Genomic DNA, 17,193 nt, shown 5'->3' with positions numbered 1-17,193 from the left:
TAAAAAATATCTTTTAGGCTGGGCGTGGTGGCTCACGCCTGTAATCCTAGCACTTTGGAAGGCCGAGGCGGGCAGATCACTTGAGGTCAGGAGTTCGAGATCAGCCCAGCCAACCTGGTGAAACCCCGTCTCTACTAAAAATACAAAAATTAGCCGGGCGTTGTGGCGCGTGCCTATAATCCCAGCTACTTGGGAGGCTGAGGCAGGAGAATTGCTTGAACCTGGGAGGTGGAGATTGCAGTGAGCTGAGATTGCACCATTGCACTCCAGCCTATAGAGATGAGGACTCAATATGTTGGGCAGGCTGGTCTCCAACTCCTGCCCTCCAGCAATCTGCCCGCCTTCACCTCTCAAAGTGATGGGATTACAGGCACCAGCCACCACAGCAAGCCTTTGTGGAGCCTCTCTATCGAAGCTTGCTTTCTCTTTTATTAATTTCTCTTTTTTAAACATTTCCTTCATCCCATTATTTTTCAGTTTAATCTTTTTTCTAACTTCTTGAGATGTATGATTATATCAAAAATCCTCTTCTCAATGAGATCTTTCTTGAACATCCCATTTCAGACTGAAACCACCTTGTTGTTCCCATTCTCCTCTCCTCTTTATTTTTCTCCTTGGAACTCACCACCATTTAACACACCACATATTTTCCTTATTTATTTTTGTCTCTCCCCATCAGAATAGAATCTCCATGAAGGCAAGGACTTTTGTTTACTTTGTTCACTGCTGAATCCCCAGGACACAAACCAGTTCCTGTTTAATAAATAAAACGAGGAATGAATGTGTTAGATGAAGAAACAATAAGAGCTAAATTTATTGAGCACTTACTATCTGAGACTCAATTATATTCACTCATGCATTTATTTATTCAGTTATTTACTTATGTAGAGAAGGGGTCTCGCTTTGTTGCCCCGGCTGGTCTCCAACTCCTGGCCTCAAGCAATCCTCCCGGCTCAGCCTCCCCAGGATTACAGGCGTGAACCACCACGCCCGGTGGAGACTCAGTTATAAGGGGCTCACAGATAACATCTAATTCTTACAGAGGAGGAAACTGAGGCACAAGCAAGCAGGAGAGCCGTGACTAGAAACCTAGGTCTAACTCACAGTCCGTGAGCTTTCCTCCAAGCCCCGAGGCTTCCCCTTAAAAAAGCCAGCGAGGGGCGAGACTCGGAGGGCAGAACCCACGGAGGGCAGAACCCACGGAGGGCGAAACCCACAGAGGACATAGGCCGCGCTCGCGAGCACGGCCTTGTGCGGCCCCCCTGCCGCCGGAGGAGCAAGTCTATCTTGGAATGAACGATCGTCGGAACCAAGCTTGATCAAACCACTCAGCAGTAGGCGTCGCCCACTTTCTTATTGGTTGGTTTTGGTTCTCAAGAGTAGGACAGTTACGTAGTCCGCGAGGGGGCTGCGGGCTTTGCGAAGCCTCGCCCCCGAGCGCTCGGTTTCCCTGCCGCGCAGGCGCACGGAATCCTAAGCGCGGATCTCGCGTTTCCGGCCGGAAGGCTTCTCCAGCCTCTCCCGGAAGCTGCGCTCGCTACCTGGGTAACGGGTCCCGGCTTTGGAAGCTCCCGCGGCGCCACGATGGACCTCGAGGAGGCGGTAAGGAGGCGGTGCGCCTGGCGGGCCCCGACAGCCGGGGCCGGAGGAGAGAGAAGCTGAGGAGGAGCGGCGAAGGACGCCGCGGGTTGGGGCGGCCACCGGCTGGAGGAAGGCGGGGCGGAGGGCTGCAGGGCGGGGTAAGGACTGGGGCTGGCAGGCCGGCCGCATGCGCGCGCGGCTTTGGTAAAGAGGCTGGAGTTTCTGGCTCGGCGAGGTTGTGGGCGAGGGAGGGTGTGGTGTTTGTCGTTATGGGTGTGTTTAAGGATGAAGTTGTGGGTTTTGTGGGGTGGCCACCCACAGGGCTCATCCTCGAGACTGGACCACCCACAAGTTCCCTTTAATGCTGGGGTGGGTGAGGGAGGGGCAGGGGTTGGAACCTGAGATGCCTCCGGGTAACCCCTGTAGGTCTCTCCGGGAATCCTCGCCACTGTCTCCTGCAGGGATTCTAAATTCGGGTTTGGGAACTCCCCAAATTGTCCAGCTATCATTCATCGTAGTCACTGAACACTTTACTAAGTTGCCAAAATTAATTTGGCGTGCATTTTGTTTTGCTTTAGGTACTACGTAAAATGACACATTTTTGGTTTTTGTTTTTGAGACAAGATCTCACTTTGTCCCCCAGGCTGGAGTGCAGTGGCACGATCATGGCTCACTGCAGCCTCGACCTCCTGGGCTCGAGAGATCCTCCCGCCTCAGCCTTCCAATGAGCTAGGACTACAGACGTGCACCACCACGCCCGGCTAATTTTTTTTTTTTTTTTTAATTTTTTGTAGGGGCAGGGGTCTCGCTATGTTGTCCAGACTGGTATTGAACTCCTGGGCTCAGGCGATCTTCCTGCCTCAGCCTCGCAAAGTGCTGGGATTGTAGGGTGAGCCCCTACACCCGGCCAAATGGCACACACTTTGATGGTATTAAATGATACTCGATAATTAGATCAACGCTAACAACAAGTCAAACTCCAAAGAGTTGGAGATCAGAGAATTAGGCCTGTATATACAGAAGCAGTACGGTCTTACAGTAGAGGCTTAAAAAATGTTTATTGAATGATGGTTGGCTAGCTTCTGTAAATGCTAGGCTGATGAAATTAATAATTGTAACTCACCATTAGCTATCGTGTACCCAGACTAGGGACCATACCATGTCTGGTCTGTTTTGCTCACCATTGAATCCCCAGCACCTAGTAAAAAGCCTGGTAGACACATCGTTGATACTCCCTTATGCTGCCGAGTGAATAAATCGAAACTTGAAACCAGTACAAATGTAGTTCCTCTGTGGTATGCGCTTTTAGTGTCCTGGAGGAGTTCCAAATGGTATTTGCATTTTTTAAAAGTCTTCTCTATACTTGTTTGTCATCTTCTTTCTCACAGCATTTTCAAGGAGCTTTGTTTACTCATCTTTGGTTCCGGTTTACCACTACTACCTCCTTTTCTTTTTTTTTCCTCTGACACTGCATATTTCAATAAATTTTCTCCAGTAGTTTAATTCGGTTTCATACCGCTCCTCTCCTTGTTTGCGGATAGTCTCTCTGATATATTTTCTATTGTCCATGATTTTTTATTTATAAAGTTGCCAGGAACCCATTAAGTAGAACTGCAGGGTTTAGGTACGATGTATTGAATGTGGCTTGATGGGAACACCTTTTCTGTCCTCTTCTCCCATAGGAAGAGTTTAAAGAACGCTGTACTCAGTGTGCTGCTGTCTCATGGGGTCTTACTGATGAAGGCAAATATTATTGCACTAATTGCCACAATGTTACAGAGGTAAGTAACAAATATCATTTATGAATTTGCTTATGTTTCAAAAATTTAAAAATTGCCATTTAAAAATTGCCTGATATGTGGTCTAAGTCCCAAAGAATTGGGTTGATTTTTGTCACTCTGCAATGCCAACATTCCAAGGATGTATGTGGTCTTAGGTCCTTACGCATAGGTTAAGGGATTTGTCAGTTAGATTGAGGATGAGTTTTTGAAATTATGTTGGGCCCCATTTATAAATGATTTCTTATTCAGAGTATATGGTTGAGGGAAATAATTAAAATTGTACTTAGAAGATGATGCATTTCTTTTTATTAGTTAGTACTTATTTACATTTTTTTAAATGTGTCGTGGTGGCTTAGAGGTTTGGAAGATGGAATGTTAGAAAACTTGAGGACTGGGCCCGGCGCCGTGGCTCACGCCTGTAATACCAGCACTTTGGGAGGCTGAGGCAGGTGGATCACCTGAGGTCAGGAGTTCGAGACCAGCCTGGCCAACAATGGGAAACTCCGTCTCTACTAAAAATACAACAATTAGCCAGGTGTGGTAGCATGCGCCTGTAGTCCCAGCTACTCAGGAGGCTGAGGCAGGAGAATCGCCTGGACACAGGAGGCGGAGGTTGCAGTGAGACGAGATCACGCCACTGTTCTCCAGCCTGGGCAACAGAGCAAGACTGTCTAAAAAAAAGAAAGAAAGCTTGAGGACTGTTGGGAATATTAGAATTATTCTTCGTTATCCTTTTATCTTTGTATAGCACCTTACAGATTACAAAGTGTTTTTGGATCCATTATCTCATTTCCTCCTCATCACAAACTGTGAGAGCCTATTGATAGGGCTCACAAGTTGAGTGAGTTAGCCAAAGTTACCCAAGTACCAGGACTTGAATGTGAGTCTTCTGACTTCAGTGTTCATTTTACCCATAACACCTGCCTCTTAAAGTAGAGATTGTCATACTGTCCTGTGTAACCTTGGTAAACAAGGCTACCTTCACATTGTGAGTGCTAGGTCCTATTGTGGTGAACCCACCTGCGGGCCAGCATCACCAAAATGATCAAGGGTGTAGAGAGTCTGCTGCTGGACAGGCTAAATGTGCCAGGACTCTCCTCAGTGGAAAAGGATTTCCTCACAGTCTACACAGCCAGGAAGGAACAAATGTTACCTTCACCATACAGGCTTAACAAAGGCAAATTTGGGACATTAAAAGTAACTGTGTAGACTTCTGCTTCTGGCTAAGATGGACTAACAGAGACCAGACTTACCTTTGTCCCCTAAACAATGAAAAACCTGGACAAAATATATTAAACGAGTAAAAGGAAAAAAATGTTCCCTTGACAAAACTGGTGAATTGAGCTTGCAGGTGTGTCACACAAGTGCTTTTCCTTGAGGCAGTGTTCTTGAGTCTGCAGCTGGAATGCTTATCTCTGCTTCCTGTTTAGTCACACAGAATATTAAAAAGATATGTGCTCACTTGATGAAATTGTTGGGGTGATGGAGATATTTATTATCTTGATTATAGTGATGGTTTCATGGAGATATATTTTGTGTGTGTGTCTGTGTATGTCAGATTGTGCACCTGACCCATGTGCAGTTTGGTCCTCACCCTTATTGTGTAGTAACGAGCTGGCAGTTTTACTCACTGTTGATTTTGTACTATAGTGCAGGTGTAAACACAGTGAAGAAAGATTATGTCTAATGGAGTATTTGCCATTAGTAGATGAAGTCAGCATACTATTTTTATAGGAATTGAACTACATTAACTAATTGCTTTTCTATTTTTGATTTTGATACCGTTTCCATTTGATTCTGTTTGATCAAATCTGCTGCAGTCATTTTTTAGTTTGAAAGATCCTAATACTTCTACCTAGCTCCACATTTGAAAGACTGTCAACTCCTGTGGAGTAATTTGTCAAGAATGTAGAGTTCATGAAGGTGGACAACATCTTTATAAAGACCAAGAACCTAGTTCAGTGCCTTCCTTTCAGACGACAGGCTTAAAGGAAAAAAAGTTACGTGTTGCACAACTTCAGTAGTTATTCTTGGCTTTATGGCGATCCAGGCATGTTCTTCACATGGACTGTGAGAATATGAAGTGGTTGGGGCTCCCTGGAACTGAGCAGTGAGCAGTGTGGTGATGGTGATGTTGAAATACAGTGGGTGGGGAATGGCAGGTGAGACAGTTACAGCTGTGAAGAATGGAAGTCATGGTGCAACTTGCCCTATTTTTCTGCCCCTTTTATTGCCCCCTCTTCTTCGGCATGTAACTCTCAAGCTCCAGACACCCTCTGCAATCTGGGAAAGGCCTTCCGAATTGATAAAGGAACCAAAATGTTATCCTAGTATATTTTATTCAGGAAAAAAAAAATGTAAGGTCATACATCTGTTCAATTTAGACAATAAATATTTTTGCAAGAGTTTCACGGATATTTAAAAAGGTGTAGGCTAGACTTGTGTGAATGTAATAGATTTTTATGATCATAAGAGCAATGCATGTTTACTATAGAAAATTTGGAAATTGTGAAGATGAAAGCTAAAATCACCAGTAATCTCTACATTTGTCTCTTTTTTCCTGTGTATGAAATGGAGAAAGGGATGTGTGAGTACTGTTCAATCTTCTGCCGTTAACAATTTGGAAAAATACTTTATCTAAACATTTGCAGACATTTTTTATAGACTGTAAATATTCCATAATGGCCATTCAGTAATTTAATTAATTATAGCTCTAGTTTTGGATGTTTCACTTTTTCAGGTTTTTTGCTCTTTCACGTTTTGTCTAGTACAGATTTTAAGTCTTTTTTTCCTGGCTACCCTTTGTAAGTGTTACTGTCTTTGCTAGATATTTTGTATTTATTTTGACGTGTCTTATGTTTTCAGTGTGGCCAACCCAGTATACCGAAATTGCCTTGAATATGGTTTCTGTGATTAGAGAGACTACGTTCCAAAAATCCTGTTGGTAGAGACATTTCTTTTATTCTTATGGAGGGTTAAAGATAAATTTCATTCCAAATCTCTAAATTTAGAAAAACAGTAATGTCCTCTGTTGGTTAAAAATCCTCATCTTTCTTCTGGCATTAAGACTCAATAACGGGGGCTGGGCACTGTGACTCATGCCTGTAATCCCAGCACTTTGGGAGACGGAGGTGGGCAGATCACCTGAGGTTGGGAGTTTGAGACCAGCCTGACCAACATGGAGAAACCCCATCTCTACTAAAAATACAAAATTAGCCGGGCATGGTGGCACATGCCTGTAATCCCAGCTGCTCAGGAGGCTGAGGCTGGAGAATTGCTTGAACCCGGGAGGCAAAGGTTGCAGTGAGCAGAGATCGCGCCATTGCACTCCAGCCTGGGTGACAAGAGTGAAACTCCCTCTCAAAAAAAAAAAAAAAGACTCAATAATAGGAACATTTATTCTACTTTATGGAATAAAGTGTGGCCCCATTTTAAAAAAAAAAGACTCAACACTTTATTTTTAGTTGTGGGAGAGCCAGAATCTTTGATACTTGCCCTTGAGAGCAGTTAGGATTGAACACTCTGATACGAATTATACTAACCATTTTAGTCATTCTAAAATTCTCTAAGTTTGATTAAAAATAAAATGTAATACGTACTTTTATAATTTCAGAAGTGAAAGCAGTTTTAGAATATTATTCAAAGACATGGAAAAGTAGGCCAAAACTAATCTATCTGTAGTTTAGGCATTACCAGTTACAAAAAATACATATAACTGTTTTCATACCAAAGTGTATTTTGTGTGGAGAAAAAAGTGAGTACATGTAACTTTTGGTTTGGCTTGGTTTGTAGAAGTCAAAAAGTGATTTAAAATAAAAGTTATTCATTTAACAAACACTTTATGGTTACTGTATTCCAGGCACTGTTTTAATTACTGAGAAATTTTGAATGAAAAAACAACATCAACATTAACTAGAATGTTAAATGTTTATAATTTTCCCAAGATTTTACCATCCTTGGTCCTGGCACTCACAATCTGGTTCATTATACTTTCCAGAAAATACCTGGAAATATGCTTAGGGGGATGTAAAACGATCTTTTTTAATGGTCTTTTTCTGTTTCCTGCAGAGATCTCAGGAAGTTACAAGCACTGATCTTATTCCTAATACCCAAATAAAAGCCCTCAACCGGGGGCTTAAAAAAAAAAGCAATACTGGTAAGTTCTTTCTTCACATATGCTTAACATTCTTTATTCACATCTTTCACCTTCATGATGTGAGGACATGGAATGGAATTTTAAGTAGATTCTAGAGAAAATGCCAGATTTTATCTACTGGCATACATTCTTCTATCCTGTGTCTGTTATTCATTGTGGGTAAATATTATTTCCTGTGCTTTTATAGAAAAAATGCTTATTTTCTGAAATAATTCAACCGTGGAATTGTTAAGTGAGTTAAATACGATAGTCAACTTCTAGAAATCCATTTCTCATATTGAAATTTGAACACACCCTTTTAAAATTGGGAAAATTATTTTCCCTTAAAATGGCCTCAGCATGAGTGTGCTTTGAAAGGCAAAGTATTTCATTAATCCAGTGAGTACATATAATTAACCATTGTTGAGAAGGATCAAGGTAGAGTCTAACTGATGGGTTTTATTTTTGTGACTAGGTAGCTAGGACCAAATCCCCAAGTTTGAAACCAGGCTGATGATAATGGGGACTCTTCTACATGAGATAGCTTTAAGGATACACACACACTAAAAAATATATATATATATTTGTGTGTGTGTGTTTATGAAATATGTGAAATACATTGACATTCTTAGGTGCATAACAGTGAATGCCTAGATGCTATCTCATGTTTCTGTTTAGCCTTTAGTAGTGACTTTTTATTAGGCTAAAACCTGATTAACTTTTAAATTTTATTGGAGTAAAACCTGATTAATTTTGCCTTGACCTACTTAAATAGTTAAAATGTGTAGTTTAAACATGCAGTTCTTAAGGAACTTCAGGTGCTTTATATTAGGTGTTAAGTATCTTATAGTCAACCTCATCACCCTTAATTTCTTCATTTGTAAAATGAGAATAAAATGCCATCCATTATGGAAAATAGGAACACAGACTCAAAATTTAAAATACAACTTTATCAGTTTCTGAGAACAGTATGCAGGAAGAGGGAGTATATGCACATAGCTTGAAGAGTTTAAACTTCCTCGACTTATGGACCCATCAAAATTATTGGCTTTTCTGTTTTACAATTCGAGACTCTTTCTGGGAAGGAATTGGGTTAGTCAGTAGAGGTGGGGAGACTTTGTGACATTCAGGTAAGGGAGAAGAGTTGAAGTCCTCTGGCATTCCGCAGAGAAGAAATCTTGAAGTCAGTAACATACCTCAGAAGCTCTGTGTAAAAAGTACTGATAACAAGCTTTTGGAGGAGTTACAGTATTTGTCCAGCAGTGAGGGGCAAAACATAAGGGTCTTCACAGACTTTTCCTTCAGCTCGTAGTTGTCATTAAACATGTAACTCTGTCTATTGTGGTGGCAGGTTTCTTCACAATCTCTTAGGGTAGTTTTGAGTATTCCAGAAAATAACCCACTTAAAATACCCGGCACACACTTGGCACCTAGGCTGAGATCGGTATTAGTACCTTGCTTTCATTTTCTCCCTATAACCTAGAACCATTTCAGGAAAAGCAGAATGCCATTGAACAGTTTATTTTCTTTGAATGTTCTTACTGCCCTTTTCTATACTCCTGTATATAATGAGATCTTGACATTTGTTCACTCATTCACTAAAAGTTCACTGTTCCCTTGTGAGTTGGAACAGAAAAGTGGTGGAAGCAGTGACTTAGTACTTTCATTTAGGATTCTGCCGGGCATCGTTCATCATTTAGGATTCCGCCGGGCATCGTTCGGGAAAATAGACATTTTTAAAACTTGTTTCACTTTTTTTTAACATGGTGACTATTCATTTTTCTGCCTCTTAGGTTAATATTTCAGAAAAATACAGATAATGGAAAACATTTGAAATCGGAAATTATACAAAATATTTAGTTTCAGCATTTGTGTACACATTGCCAGGTTGGAAACAAGAGAATATAAGAATGGAAGCCCTCTTGAATGGTACAAAAAAATTCAAGTTGCTAAGCTGCTAAGTTCCGGGTTAATTAAAAAAAAAAAGAAAAATTCAAGTCGCAATGTGTAAAACACAAATTGTAACTGTAGTAGCATTAAAGTTAGTAAATTAAGAATGTATATGCTAAAACATGCTATTTGTCATTTAGAAAAAGGCTGGGATTGGTATGTGTGTGAAGGTTTCCAGTACATTCTTTATCAACAAGCAGAAGCCTTAAAGAACCTTGGAGTAGGCCCAGAGTTAAAGGTAAGTACATTTGTGACTAGATGTTAGCTTTACATATTGTTGTTTAAAGAACAGTAAGACTTAGAGTGGAACTAAGGAGAAATCAGTAATAACGCTAGGGCTACTGGAAGAATAATTTTTCTGATGTTTTTGCTTTAATCCTTTTAGTAGGTTAGCAGTTCTGCAAGTGTGTTCTACAGGATGTAAATAAGCAATACATCCAAAAGAAAAATTTGAAGGTTTTAGTCTTCAGATACTTAGGAAACAACAGGTTAAACAAAGTAAAACTCAAATAACTTTGGGGGTTTATTAGTACCTTTTGTGTGTTAATGTGCTTGTTTAATTTCCAGGGAATGTCCTGTGTGTTATTCACAATTTGAGAACAAAATCGTTTGGTGTATGTACATAACGTCTATCAGGACTTGAGTTCCACAGAATGCACTTTGGACAGTGATATGCTAAACCAGTCGTCCACCTGAGTGTACATCAGAATCACCTGGAGTGCTTGAAAAAACACCAATCACTGGACCTTAATCCCCGAATTTCTGAGTATGTCTGGAGTAGGGCCCAAGAATGTGCATTTCTAACAAGTTCTTATGGGACACCCATGCTTCCGGTCTGGGGACCACTCTTTGACTTTGCTGCCTTCCTGGAGCAACACAGTATTTCTGCAATTATTTGAATTTCATATTCCTTCATCTAGTAAAAGTCATTTAAGGAATGCTTTAAAAAGCCAGTTATTTAGCAACAAGTTGTTCACTTGCTTCATATGCTTCATTGGAAACCAAGTGTTGAGAGGTCCAGCCTAGTTGGGGAGAGGGATTTATGCATATGTGAAATGAATAGACATGAATTTATATGGTGATATACTAAGTGATTTTTTTTTTTTTTTTTTTTTGAGAGATGGAGTCTCGCTCTGTTGCCCAGGCTGGAGTTCAGTGGCGCAATCTAGGCTCACTGCAACCTCCGCCTCCCATGTTCAAGCAATTCTCCTGTCTCAGCCTCCCGAGTAGCTGGGACTACAGGCACACGCTGCTATACCCGGCTAATTTTTTATATTTTAGTATATTTAGGGTTTCACCATGTTGCCCAGGCTGGGCTCAAACTCCTGAGCTCAGGCAGTCTGCCCACCTCGGCCTCTCAAAGTGCTAGGATTATAGGCATGAGCCACCGCACCTGGCCCTCATAAGTGATATTAAAGGCAAAAAAAGAACAGAGAAAGATCAACATGGGCTGCAGTCACCAAGGAAAGATTTGTAGAGAAGCCTTTGCTGTTCAAACTGGTGGTTGGGGCAAGCCCAAACAGAACAACCACGATTCCAATGCATGGCCTAAATGGATGCTGGGCCTACCCTGAAAGGCGTTAAGAATTAAAAATTCAAAAGCATGAAGCAACAGAGGCTAACCCATAATAGTCATTGCATTAGGTATGATAGCTGATAGTGGGGGGGTTGTGATCTGATTTCTGCTTACATAGTCATTCTATGTATAAATGTCTAGAAACAGTTTTATATAGTTACACTATATAGGTGTAGCAGGGTTTATTCCTATGTAGCTTTATGCTCACCTCATTAGGAGTTAATTCTGAAAATAATTTTTCTGAAATTAGCCAATGAGCATAACTGTTTAGACCTGATCAGTTGAGTGGCGTTATGCCATGTACACAGGCTCCAGAATCAGAACTGACTCCAAATCCTGTTGATAGTTTTTCTACTTACTGGCTGGGTAATCTTGGACAAGTTACTCAGTTTCTTCAATGGTAAAATGAAGCTAATAGCTGTCTTACAATATTGTGTTGGAGCTAAGGGATGCCTGGTACCTAGTAGATGACGAATAAATGGAAAAGTCTTTCTGTTTGCTTTTTTTTTTCTTTTTGAGACAGGGTCTTGCTCTGTCGCCCAGACTGGAGTGCAGTGACCTGATCATGGCTCACTGCAGCCCCAACCTCCTAGACTCGAATGATCCTCCCACCTCAGCCTCCCAGGTAGCTGGAACTACAGGCGTGTGCCACCATACCTGGCTAACTTTGATTTTTTGTAGAGATGAGGTCTCACCATGTTGCCCAGGCTGGTTTCGCACTCCTGGGCTCAAGCAGTTTCTCCTGCCTTGAAGTCTGGGGAATACAGTAATGAGCCACCGTGCCTAGCTGGAAAAGTTTTTTGTTTAGTTTTACTATCACTTGGGACTGGTTAGTAAACTTGGTAACAGCTTTGCCCCTAACTAAAAGTGTAGTCATGTATCAGTTGCTTTGTACTCTGATCCTTAATTTACTTAATATGCAAAAGAAGAGGACTCAACTTGGTGATTTTAATGTCTTTCTCTATCTAAAATTAAGAAGGATTTTTTCAGCATTTCTCATGTACCTGATACTATGATGATATTATAATTCTTTTTGAGGAAAGGCAGGTAAGAATACATTTAGATGGAAGACTTAACCAGCCCTCCAGGTGATTCTCATGCACACTTAAGCTTGAGAACTACTGGTTCAACATATTAATCCCCAGTGTGCATTTTGTGGAACTCATGTTCTGATAGATGCTACATACAGACCCCAAAGATTTTGTTCTCAACTTGTGAATACCGCATAAAACATTTACTGGAAATTTATATGTAAGTTAATATTTAAAATACAAGAGAGCTGTGGCATAGATGTGCCTGTACATTTGTCGTCATAACCTGAATCACCCACCACTCATTTCCCTTCCACCTTAGAATGATGTTTTACATAATTTTTGGAAGCGCTACCTTCAGAAGAGCAAGCAGGCATATTGTAAAAACCCAGTTTATACCACTGGAAGGAAACCTACGGTAAGTCACAAGTCTGAAAAGTTGGATTAAAAAACATGTCTGTTGAGATGTAGAGATGAAGATGGGTTCATGACCAGTTTGAGTATCTGAGATTATGGTGCTTGTCAGAGGATTTTCAGTTAAGAGGCTTCTGTTACAGTCCAGAGGACAGGGTCACTGATTTAAACATTGGAATAAAGTTTTTTCTTCACTTTTTTCCTGCAGTATGGAATTAATTTTGACATCTTATCAGACTAATTGAAACATAAAGGAATTTGTGGTTGATTTTCTAGATAGAAGATAGAGTTTCTATCACTGTACTATTAAAATAATTTTTAATTTAATAATGTCTTTATTCTGTTTGCTTGGAATACCTACTTACTTTATGTGGCATTTCGAGATTTAGCTCAGTTATCATATCTTCTCAGAAGGCTTTATGTGAAGAAAAATAAAATCTGGGTATTCTGCCACATCTACCAGCTGTTTTTAGCAGTTTCTTTGTAACTGCTTTATAAATGTGCCATGTAACATTTTATTTAGGGTCGAAGATGGTTCTACTTCTAAGAAAAGCAAGTTTGATAATTTTTTTTTGTTCATTTGTTTGGTTTTTTTTGAGACGGAGTTTCGCTCTTGTTGCCCAGGCTGGAGTGCAATGGCACCATCTTGGCTCACTGCATCCTCTGCCTTCCTGGTTCAAGCAATTCTTCTGCCTCAGCCTCCTGAGTAGCTGGGATTACAGGCGCCCACCACCACATCTGGTTCATTTTTGTATTTTTAGTAGAGATGTGGTTTCACCATGTTGGCCAGGCTGATCTCAAGCTCCTGACCGCAGGTGATCCTTCCTCCTCGGCCTCCCAAAGTGCTGGGATTACAGGCGTGAGCCACTGCGCCCAGCCAGTTGGATAATTTTTGTTGTGTGGTACAGATGCCCCTTGCCATGGGGTCACATCCCGATAAACCCATTGTAAACTGAAACTATCATTAAGTTGAAAATGCAGGCCGAGTGTTATGACTCATACCTGTAATCCCAACACTTTGAGAGGCTAGGGCAAGAGGATTGCTTGAGCCCAGAAGTTCAAGACTGGCCTGGGTAACATAATGAGATCCCAACTCTACAAAAAATTAAAAAATACGTACCGGGCATGGTGACACATGCCCTATATAGTCCCAGCTACTTGGGAGGCTGAGGTGGGAGGATTGTTTGAGCTTAGGAGGTTGAGGCTGCAGTGACCTGTGATCACACCACTGCACTCCAGCCTGGGCAACAGAGTGAGACTTGTCTCAAAAAAAAAGAAAATGGATTTAATATACCCAACCTACCGAACATCATAGCTTACTCTAGCCCACTTTGAACGTGCTCAGGACACTTACATTAGACTACAGTTGGGCAAAAGTCATCAAATACAAAACCTATTTTATAATAAAGGGTTGAATATCTCATGTAATTTATTGAATACTGAAAGTAAAAAACAGTATGGTTGTATGGGTGCTTGAAGTATAGTTTTGACTTTGTGCATATTGCTTGCACCGTAGTAAAGTCAAAACATCACAAGTAAGGGACCATCTATAGTTACTCTTCATATGGCTAGAAGAGATTCTGAATCTGTTTGATACACATTTGTTAAGGGCTTGGGAATTTGGCCCAGTGTTTCCTTGTTTGCTTGGGTTCTCATAGGTTTCACATCCAGAGTTGAGAGACCCAGTACTGAGAAACCCAGGTCTGGGTGAAGAGTAGGTTACAGAGATGAGCAAAAGAGATAACCTCTGAGCTCCTTCAGTATCCTCATGTGATACCAATCCTAAGAATGAGAAATTTAGAGTAGTCAAGTCATACAGGATAGTGATGGTTAAATGTTATCCTAGGGGGCAGTTGTGGGGGCCAACCTGAGAAAGCTAACTGAAAAAAAAAAAAAGGCGGGGGAATAACCTGAGGAGTTCGTTTGGGGAATGTTTTAAAATATGAGATAATGAAGTTAAATAAACTCAAGAGAAATAACTTGAATTTACTAGAAAAGATAATATTTTATAATCATAGAACTATGAAACATTATACTGTCTTGATACATGAGAGAGATACTTCCCAAGAAAATTGAAAGATGCTATATGGTTCTAAGGTAACACTTTGAAAAAGAAAGGAAAGAATTACCTAAACTACTAAGAACTTGATCTTTAAAATTTGATATCTAAGGTATTTGTTGATTGTATTTATGCCCTGGGACTTTGCCTAGCACATAGAAAATATGCATCAGAACCTGGGATTCTCTGACCTTTAAATATTTTTGGGTTAACTTAAGTTTTTTTTAAAAAAAGGTTTTGCTAGAGTTGAGTAAATTCTCGTGTAAAGCAATATTAGCATCATGCTAAAATCTTGGTGAATAAATAAGCAATAAGTAAAATATTAAGCTGATATATGAATTGGTAAGGTAATTTCTGCTTCAAGAGTACAGCTATACTCTATTTTGAAAGGAAATGGAAACAATTACTTTTAATTAGAAGCATAGTTTTCTCAAGTGTATCCATTAAATATTTCCTTAGTGCTTTGGATATAACTGTTTTGAGAACAGTAAGAGGCCTGGTCCCTACTTTTGAGCTGTATTATCTTGGGTGAGGTAAATTACTGAAAATGTGCAGAAGCAGCAAATTAACAAGCAAATATAGAGAGGGGGACAGTGGGGAAGGGTGCTATTTAATAAAAAGTGGTCATGGAGGCCCTTGCTGATGTGGGAGCTGAAGTGATGAAGAAAGTGAGAGAGTAAACCATGGGATATCTAGGGCAAGAAATGCAGAATTTCAGGTCTTACCAAGACCAGTTGAATGCAGATATGCATTTTAAGAAGTCCGTATATGCTTCCTACACACAGTACACTAAAGTTTGAGAAGCACTGGTGTAGATGAGAAGTGATGGTGGCTGGTACCAGGTGGTAGAACTGGAGGTGATAAGTGATAGGATTCTATATAAAGTCTGAAGATAGAGCCAACAGAATTTCCTGATGGATTGGATGTGAGAGAAAGAGAGGAATAGGATTCAATGATGACTCTAGGGTTTTTGACCTGAGCAGCTGGAAGGAAGGAGTTGCCATCAACTGAAGGGTAAGTGGGCCAGGAAGGTCAGGGGTTCCATTTTGGACATGTTAAGTTTGAGACAGCTGTTAGCATCTATTAGTCCATTTTCACACTGCTATAAAAATACTACCTGAGACAGGGCAATTTCTAAACAAAAGAAGTTTAGTTAACTCACAGTTCCACATGGTTGGGGAGGCCCTAGAAAACATGTAATCATGGCCAAAGGAGAGGGGAAGTAAGGCATGTCTTACGTGGCAGCAGGAGAGAGAGAGAGAGAGACAGAGAGAGAATGCGTGCATGTGAGCAAGCACATACGGGGGAAACTGCCACTTTTAAAACCATCAGATTGCATGAGAACTCTCTCGCTATCATGAGAACAGCATGGGGGAAACCACCCCCATGATCCAGTCACCTCTCACCAGGTCCCTCTTGCAACATGTGGGGATTACAATTCAAGATGAGCGATTTGGATGGGGACAGAGCCAAACCATATCATTCCACCCCTGGCCCCTGCCAAATCTCACGTCCTTCTCACATTGCAAAATCAGTCGTGCCTTCCCAACAGTCTACCAAAGTCTTAACTCATTCCAGCATTAACTCATTAACTCAAAAGTCCAAGTCCAAAGTCTCATCTGAGACAAGGCAAGTCTTTTCTGCCTATGAACCTGTAAAATCAAAAACAAGTTAGTTATTTCCAAGATGAAATGAGGTTACAGGCATTGGGGAAATGTTCCCAATCCACATGGGATAAATTGGCCAAAACAAAGGGGCCAATACAAGTCTGAAACCCAGCAGGGCATTCACTAAATCTTAAAGCTTCAAAATAAGCTTTGACTCCATGTCTCACATCCAGGCATGCTGATGCAAGGGGTGATTTCACAAGGTCTTGGGCAGCTCTGCTCCTGTGGCTCTGCAGGGTACAGCCCCCGAGGCTGCTTTCATGGGCCAGAGTTGAGTATCTGGCTTTCCAAGCCCATGGTGCAAGATGTCAGTGGATCTACCATTCTGGGATCTGCAAGACGATGGCCCTCTTCTCACAGCTCCACTAGGCAGTGCTCCAGTGGAGAATCTGTGTTGGGGCTCCAACCCCACATTTCTCCTCTGCATTGCCCTAGAAGAGGTTCTCCATGAGGGCTCTGCTCCTGCAGCAGACTTCTGCCTGGATATCCAGGCATTTCCATACATCCTCTGTAATCTAGGCAGAGGTTCCCAAACCTCAGCCCTTGTCTTCTATGCACCCACAGGCCCATCACCACGTGGAAGCTGCCAAAGCTTGGGGCTTGCACCCTCTGAAGCCATGGCCTGAGCTATACTTTGGTGCCTTTTAGCCATGGCTGGAGCTGGAGTGGCTGGGATGCAGGGCACCATATCCTGAGGCTGCACAAAGTAACTGAGCCCTGGACCTGGCCCGTAAAACCATTTTTCCCTCCTAGGCCTCTGGGCCTGTGATGGGAGGGGCTGTCTTGAAGATCTCTGACATGTCTCTGACATGCCCTGGAGATGTTTTCCCCATTGTCTTGACTATTAACATTCACTCCTCATTACTAATGCAAATTTCTGTAGCCGGCTTGAATTTTCTCCCCAGAAAATGGGTTTTTCTTTTTTACCTCGTTGTCCAGCTGGAAATATTCTAAACTTTTATGCTCTGCTTCCCTTTTAAATAAAAGTTCCAGTTGCAG

General features: G+C 41.3%; 1 protein-coding gene across 3 annotated transcripts in view; it reads left to right on the top strand.

The window, feature by feature from the left end:
- The first annotated feature begins 453 nt into the window (after positions 1–453).
- Positions 454–17,193, top strand: part of TAF1B (TATA-box binding protein associated factor, RNA polymerase I subunit B) — a 95,750-nt gene continuing 79,010 nt past the window's right edge. For 2 of the 3 annotated variants that reach the window (XR_010123150.1, XM_054474420.2), the window contains exons 1-5: positions 454–1,602; positions 3,264–3,362; positions 7,431–7,518; positions 9,588–9,685; positions 12,377–12,472. Coding sequence is in view for 1 of the 3 variants with exons in the window: in XM_054474420.2 (XP_054330395.1) it covers positions 1,585–1,602; positions 3,264–3,362; positions 7,431–7,518; positions 9,588–9,685; positions 12,377–12,472 (399 nt within the window). In the remaining 2 variants the exon portion in view is untranslated. Of the gene's footprint in view, positions 1,740–3,263; positions 3,363–7,430; positions 7,519–9,587; positions 9,686–12,376; positions 12,473–17,193 lie in introns of all 3 variants that reach the window. The other variant, XM_054474418.2, reaches the window with a different exon arrangement.

The sequence above is a fragment of the Pongo pygmaeus genome, chromosome 12, assembly GCF_028885625.2.
Source record: "Pongo pygmaeus isolate AG05252 chromosome 12, NHGRI_mPonPyg2-v2.0_pri, whole genome shotgun sequence".
NCBI classification, from domain to species: Eukaryota; Metazoa; Chordata; class Mammalia; order Primates; family Hominidae; genus Pongo; species Pongo pygmaeus.
The sequence above is the reverse complement of the archived record's forward strand: the minus strand, read 5'-3'. Positions and strand labels throughout refer to the sequence as shown.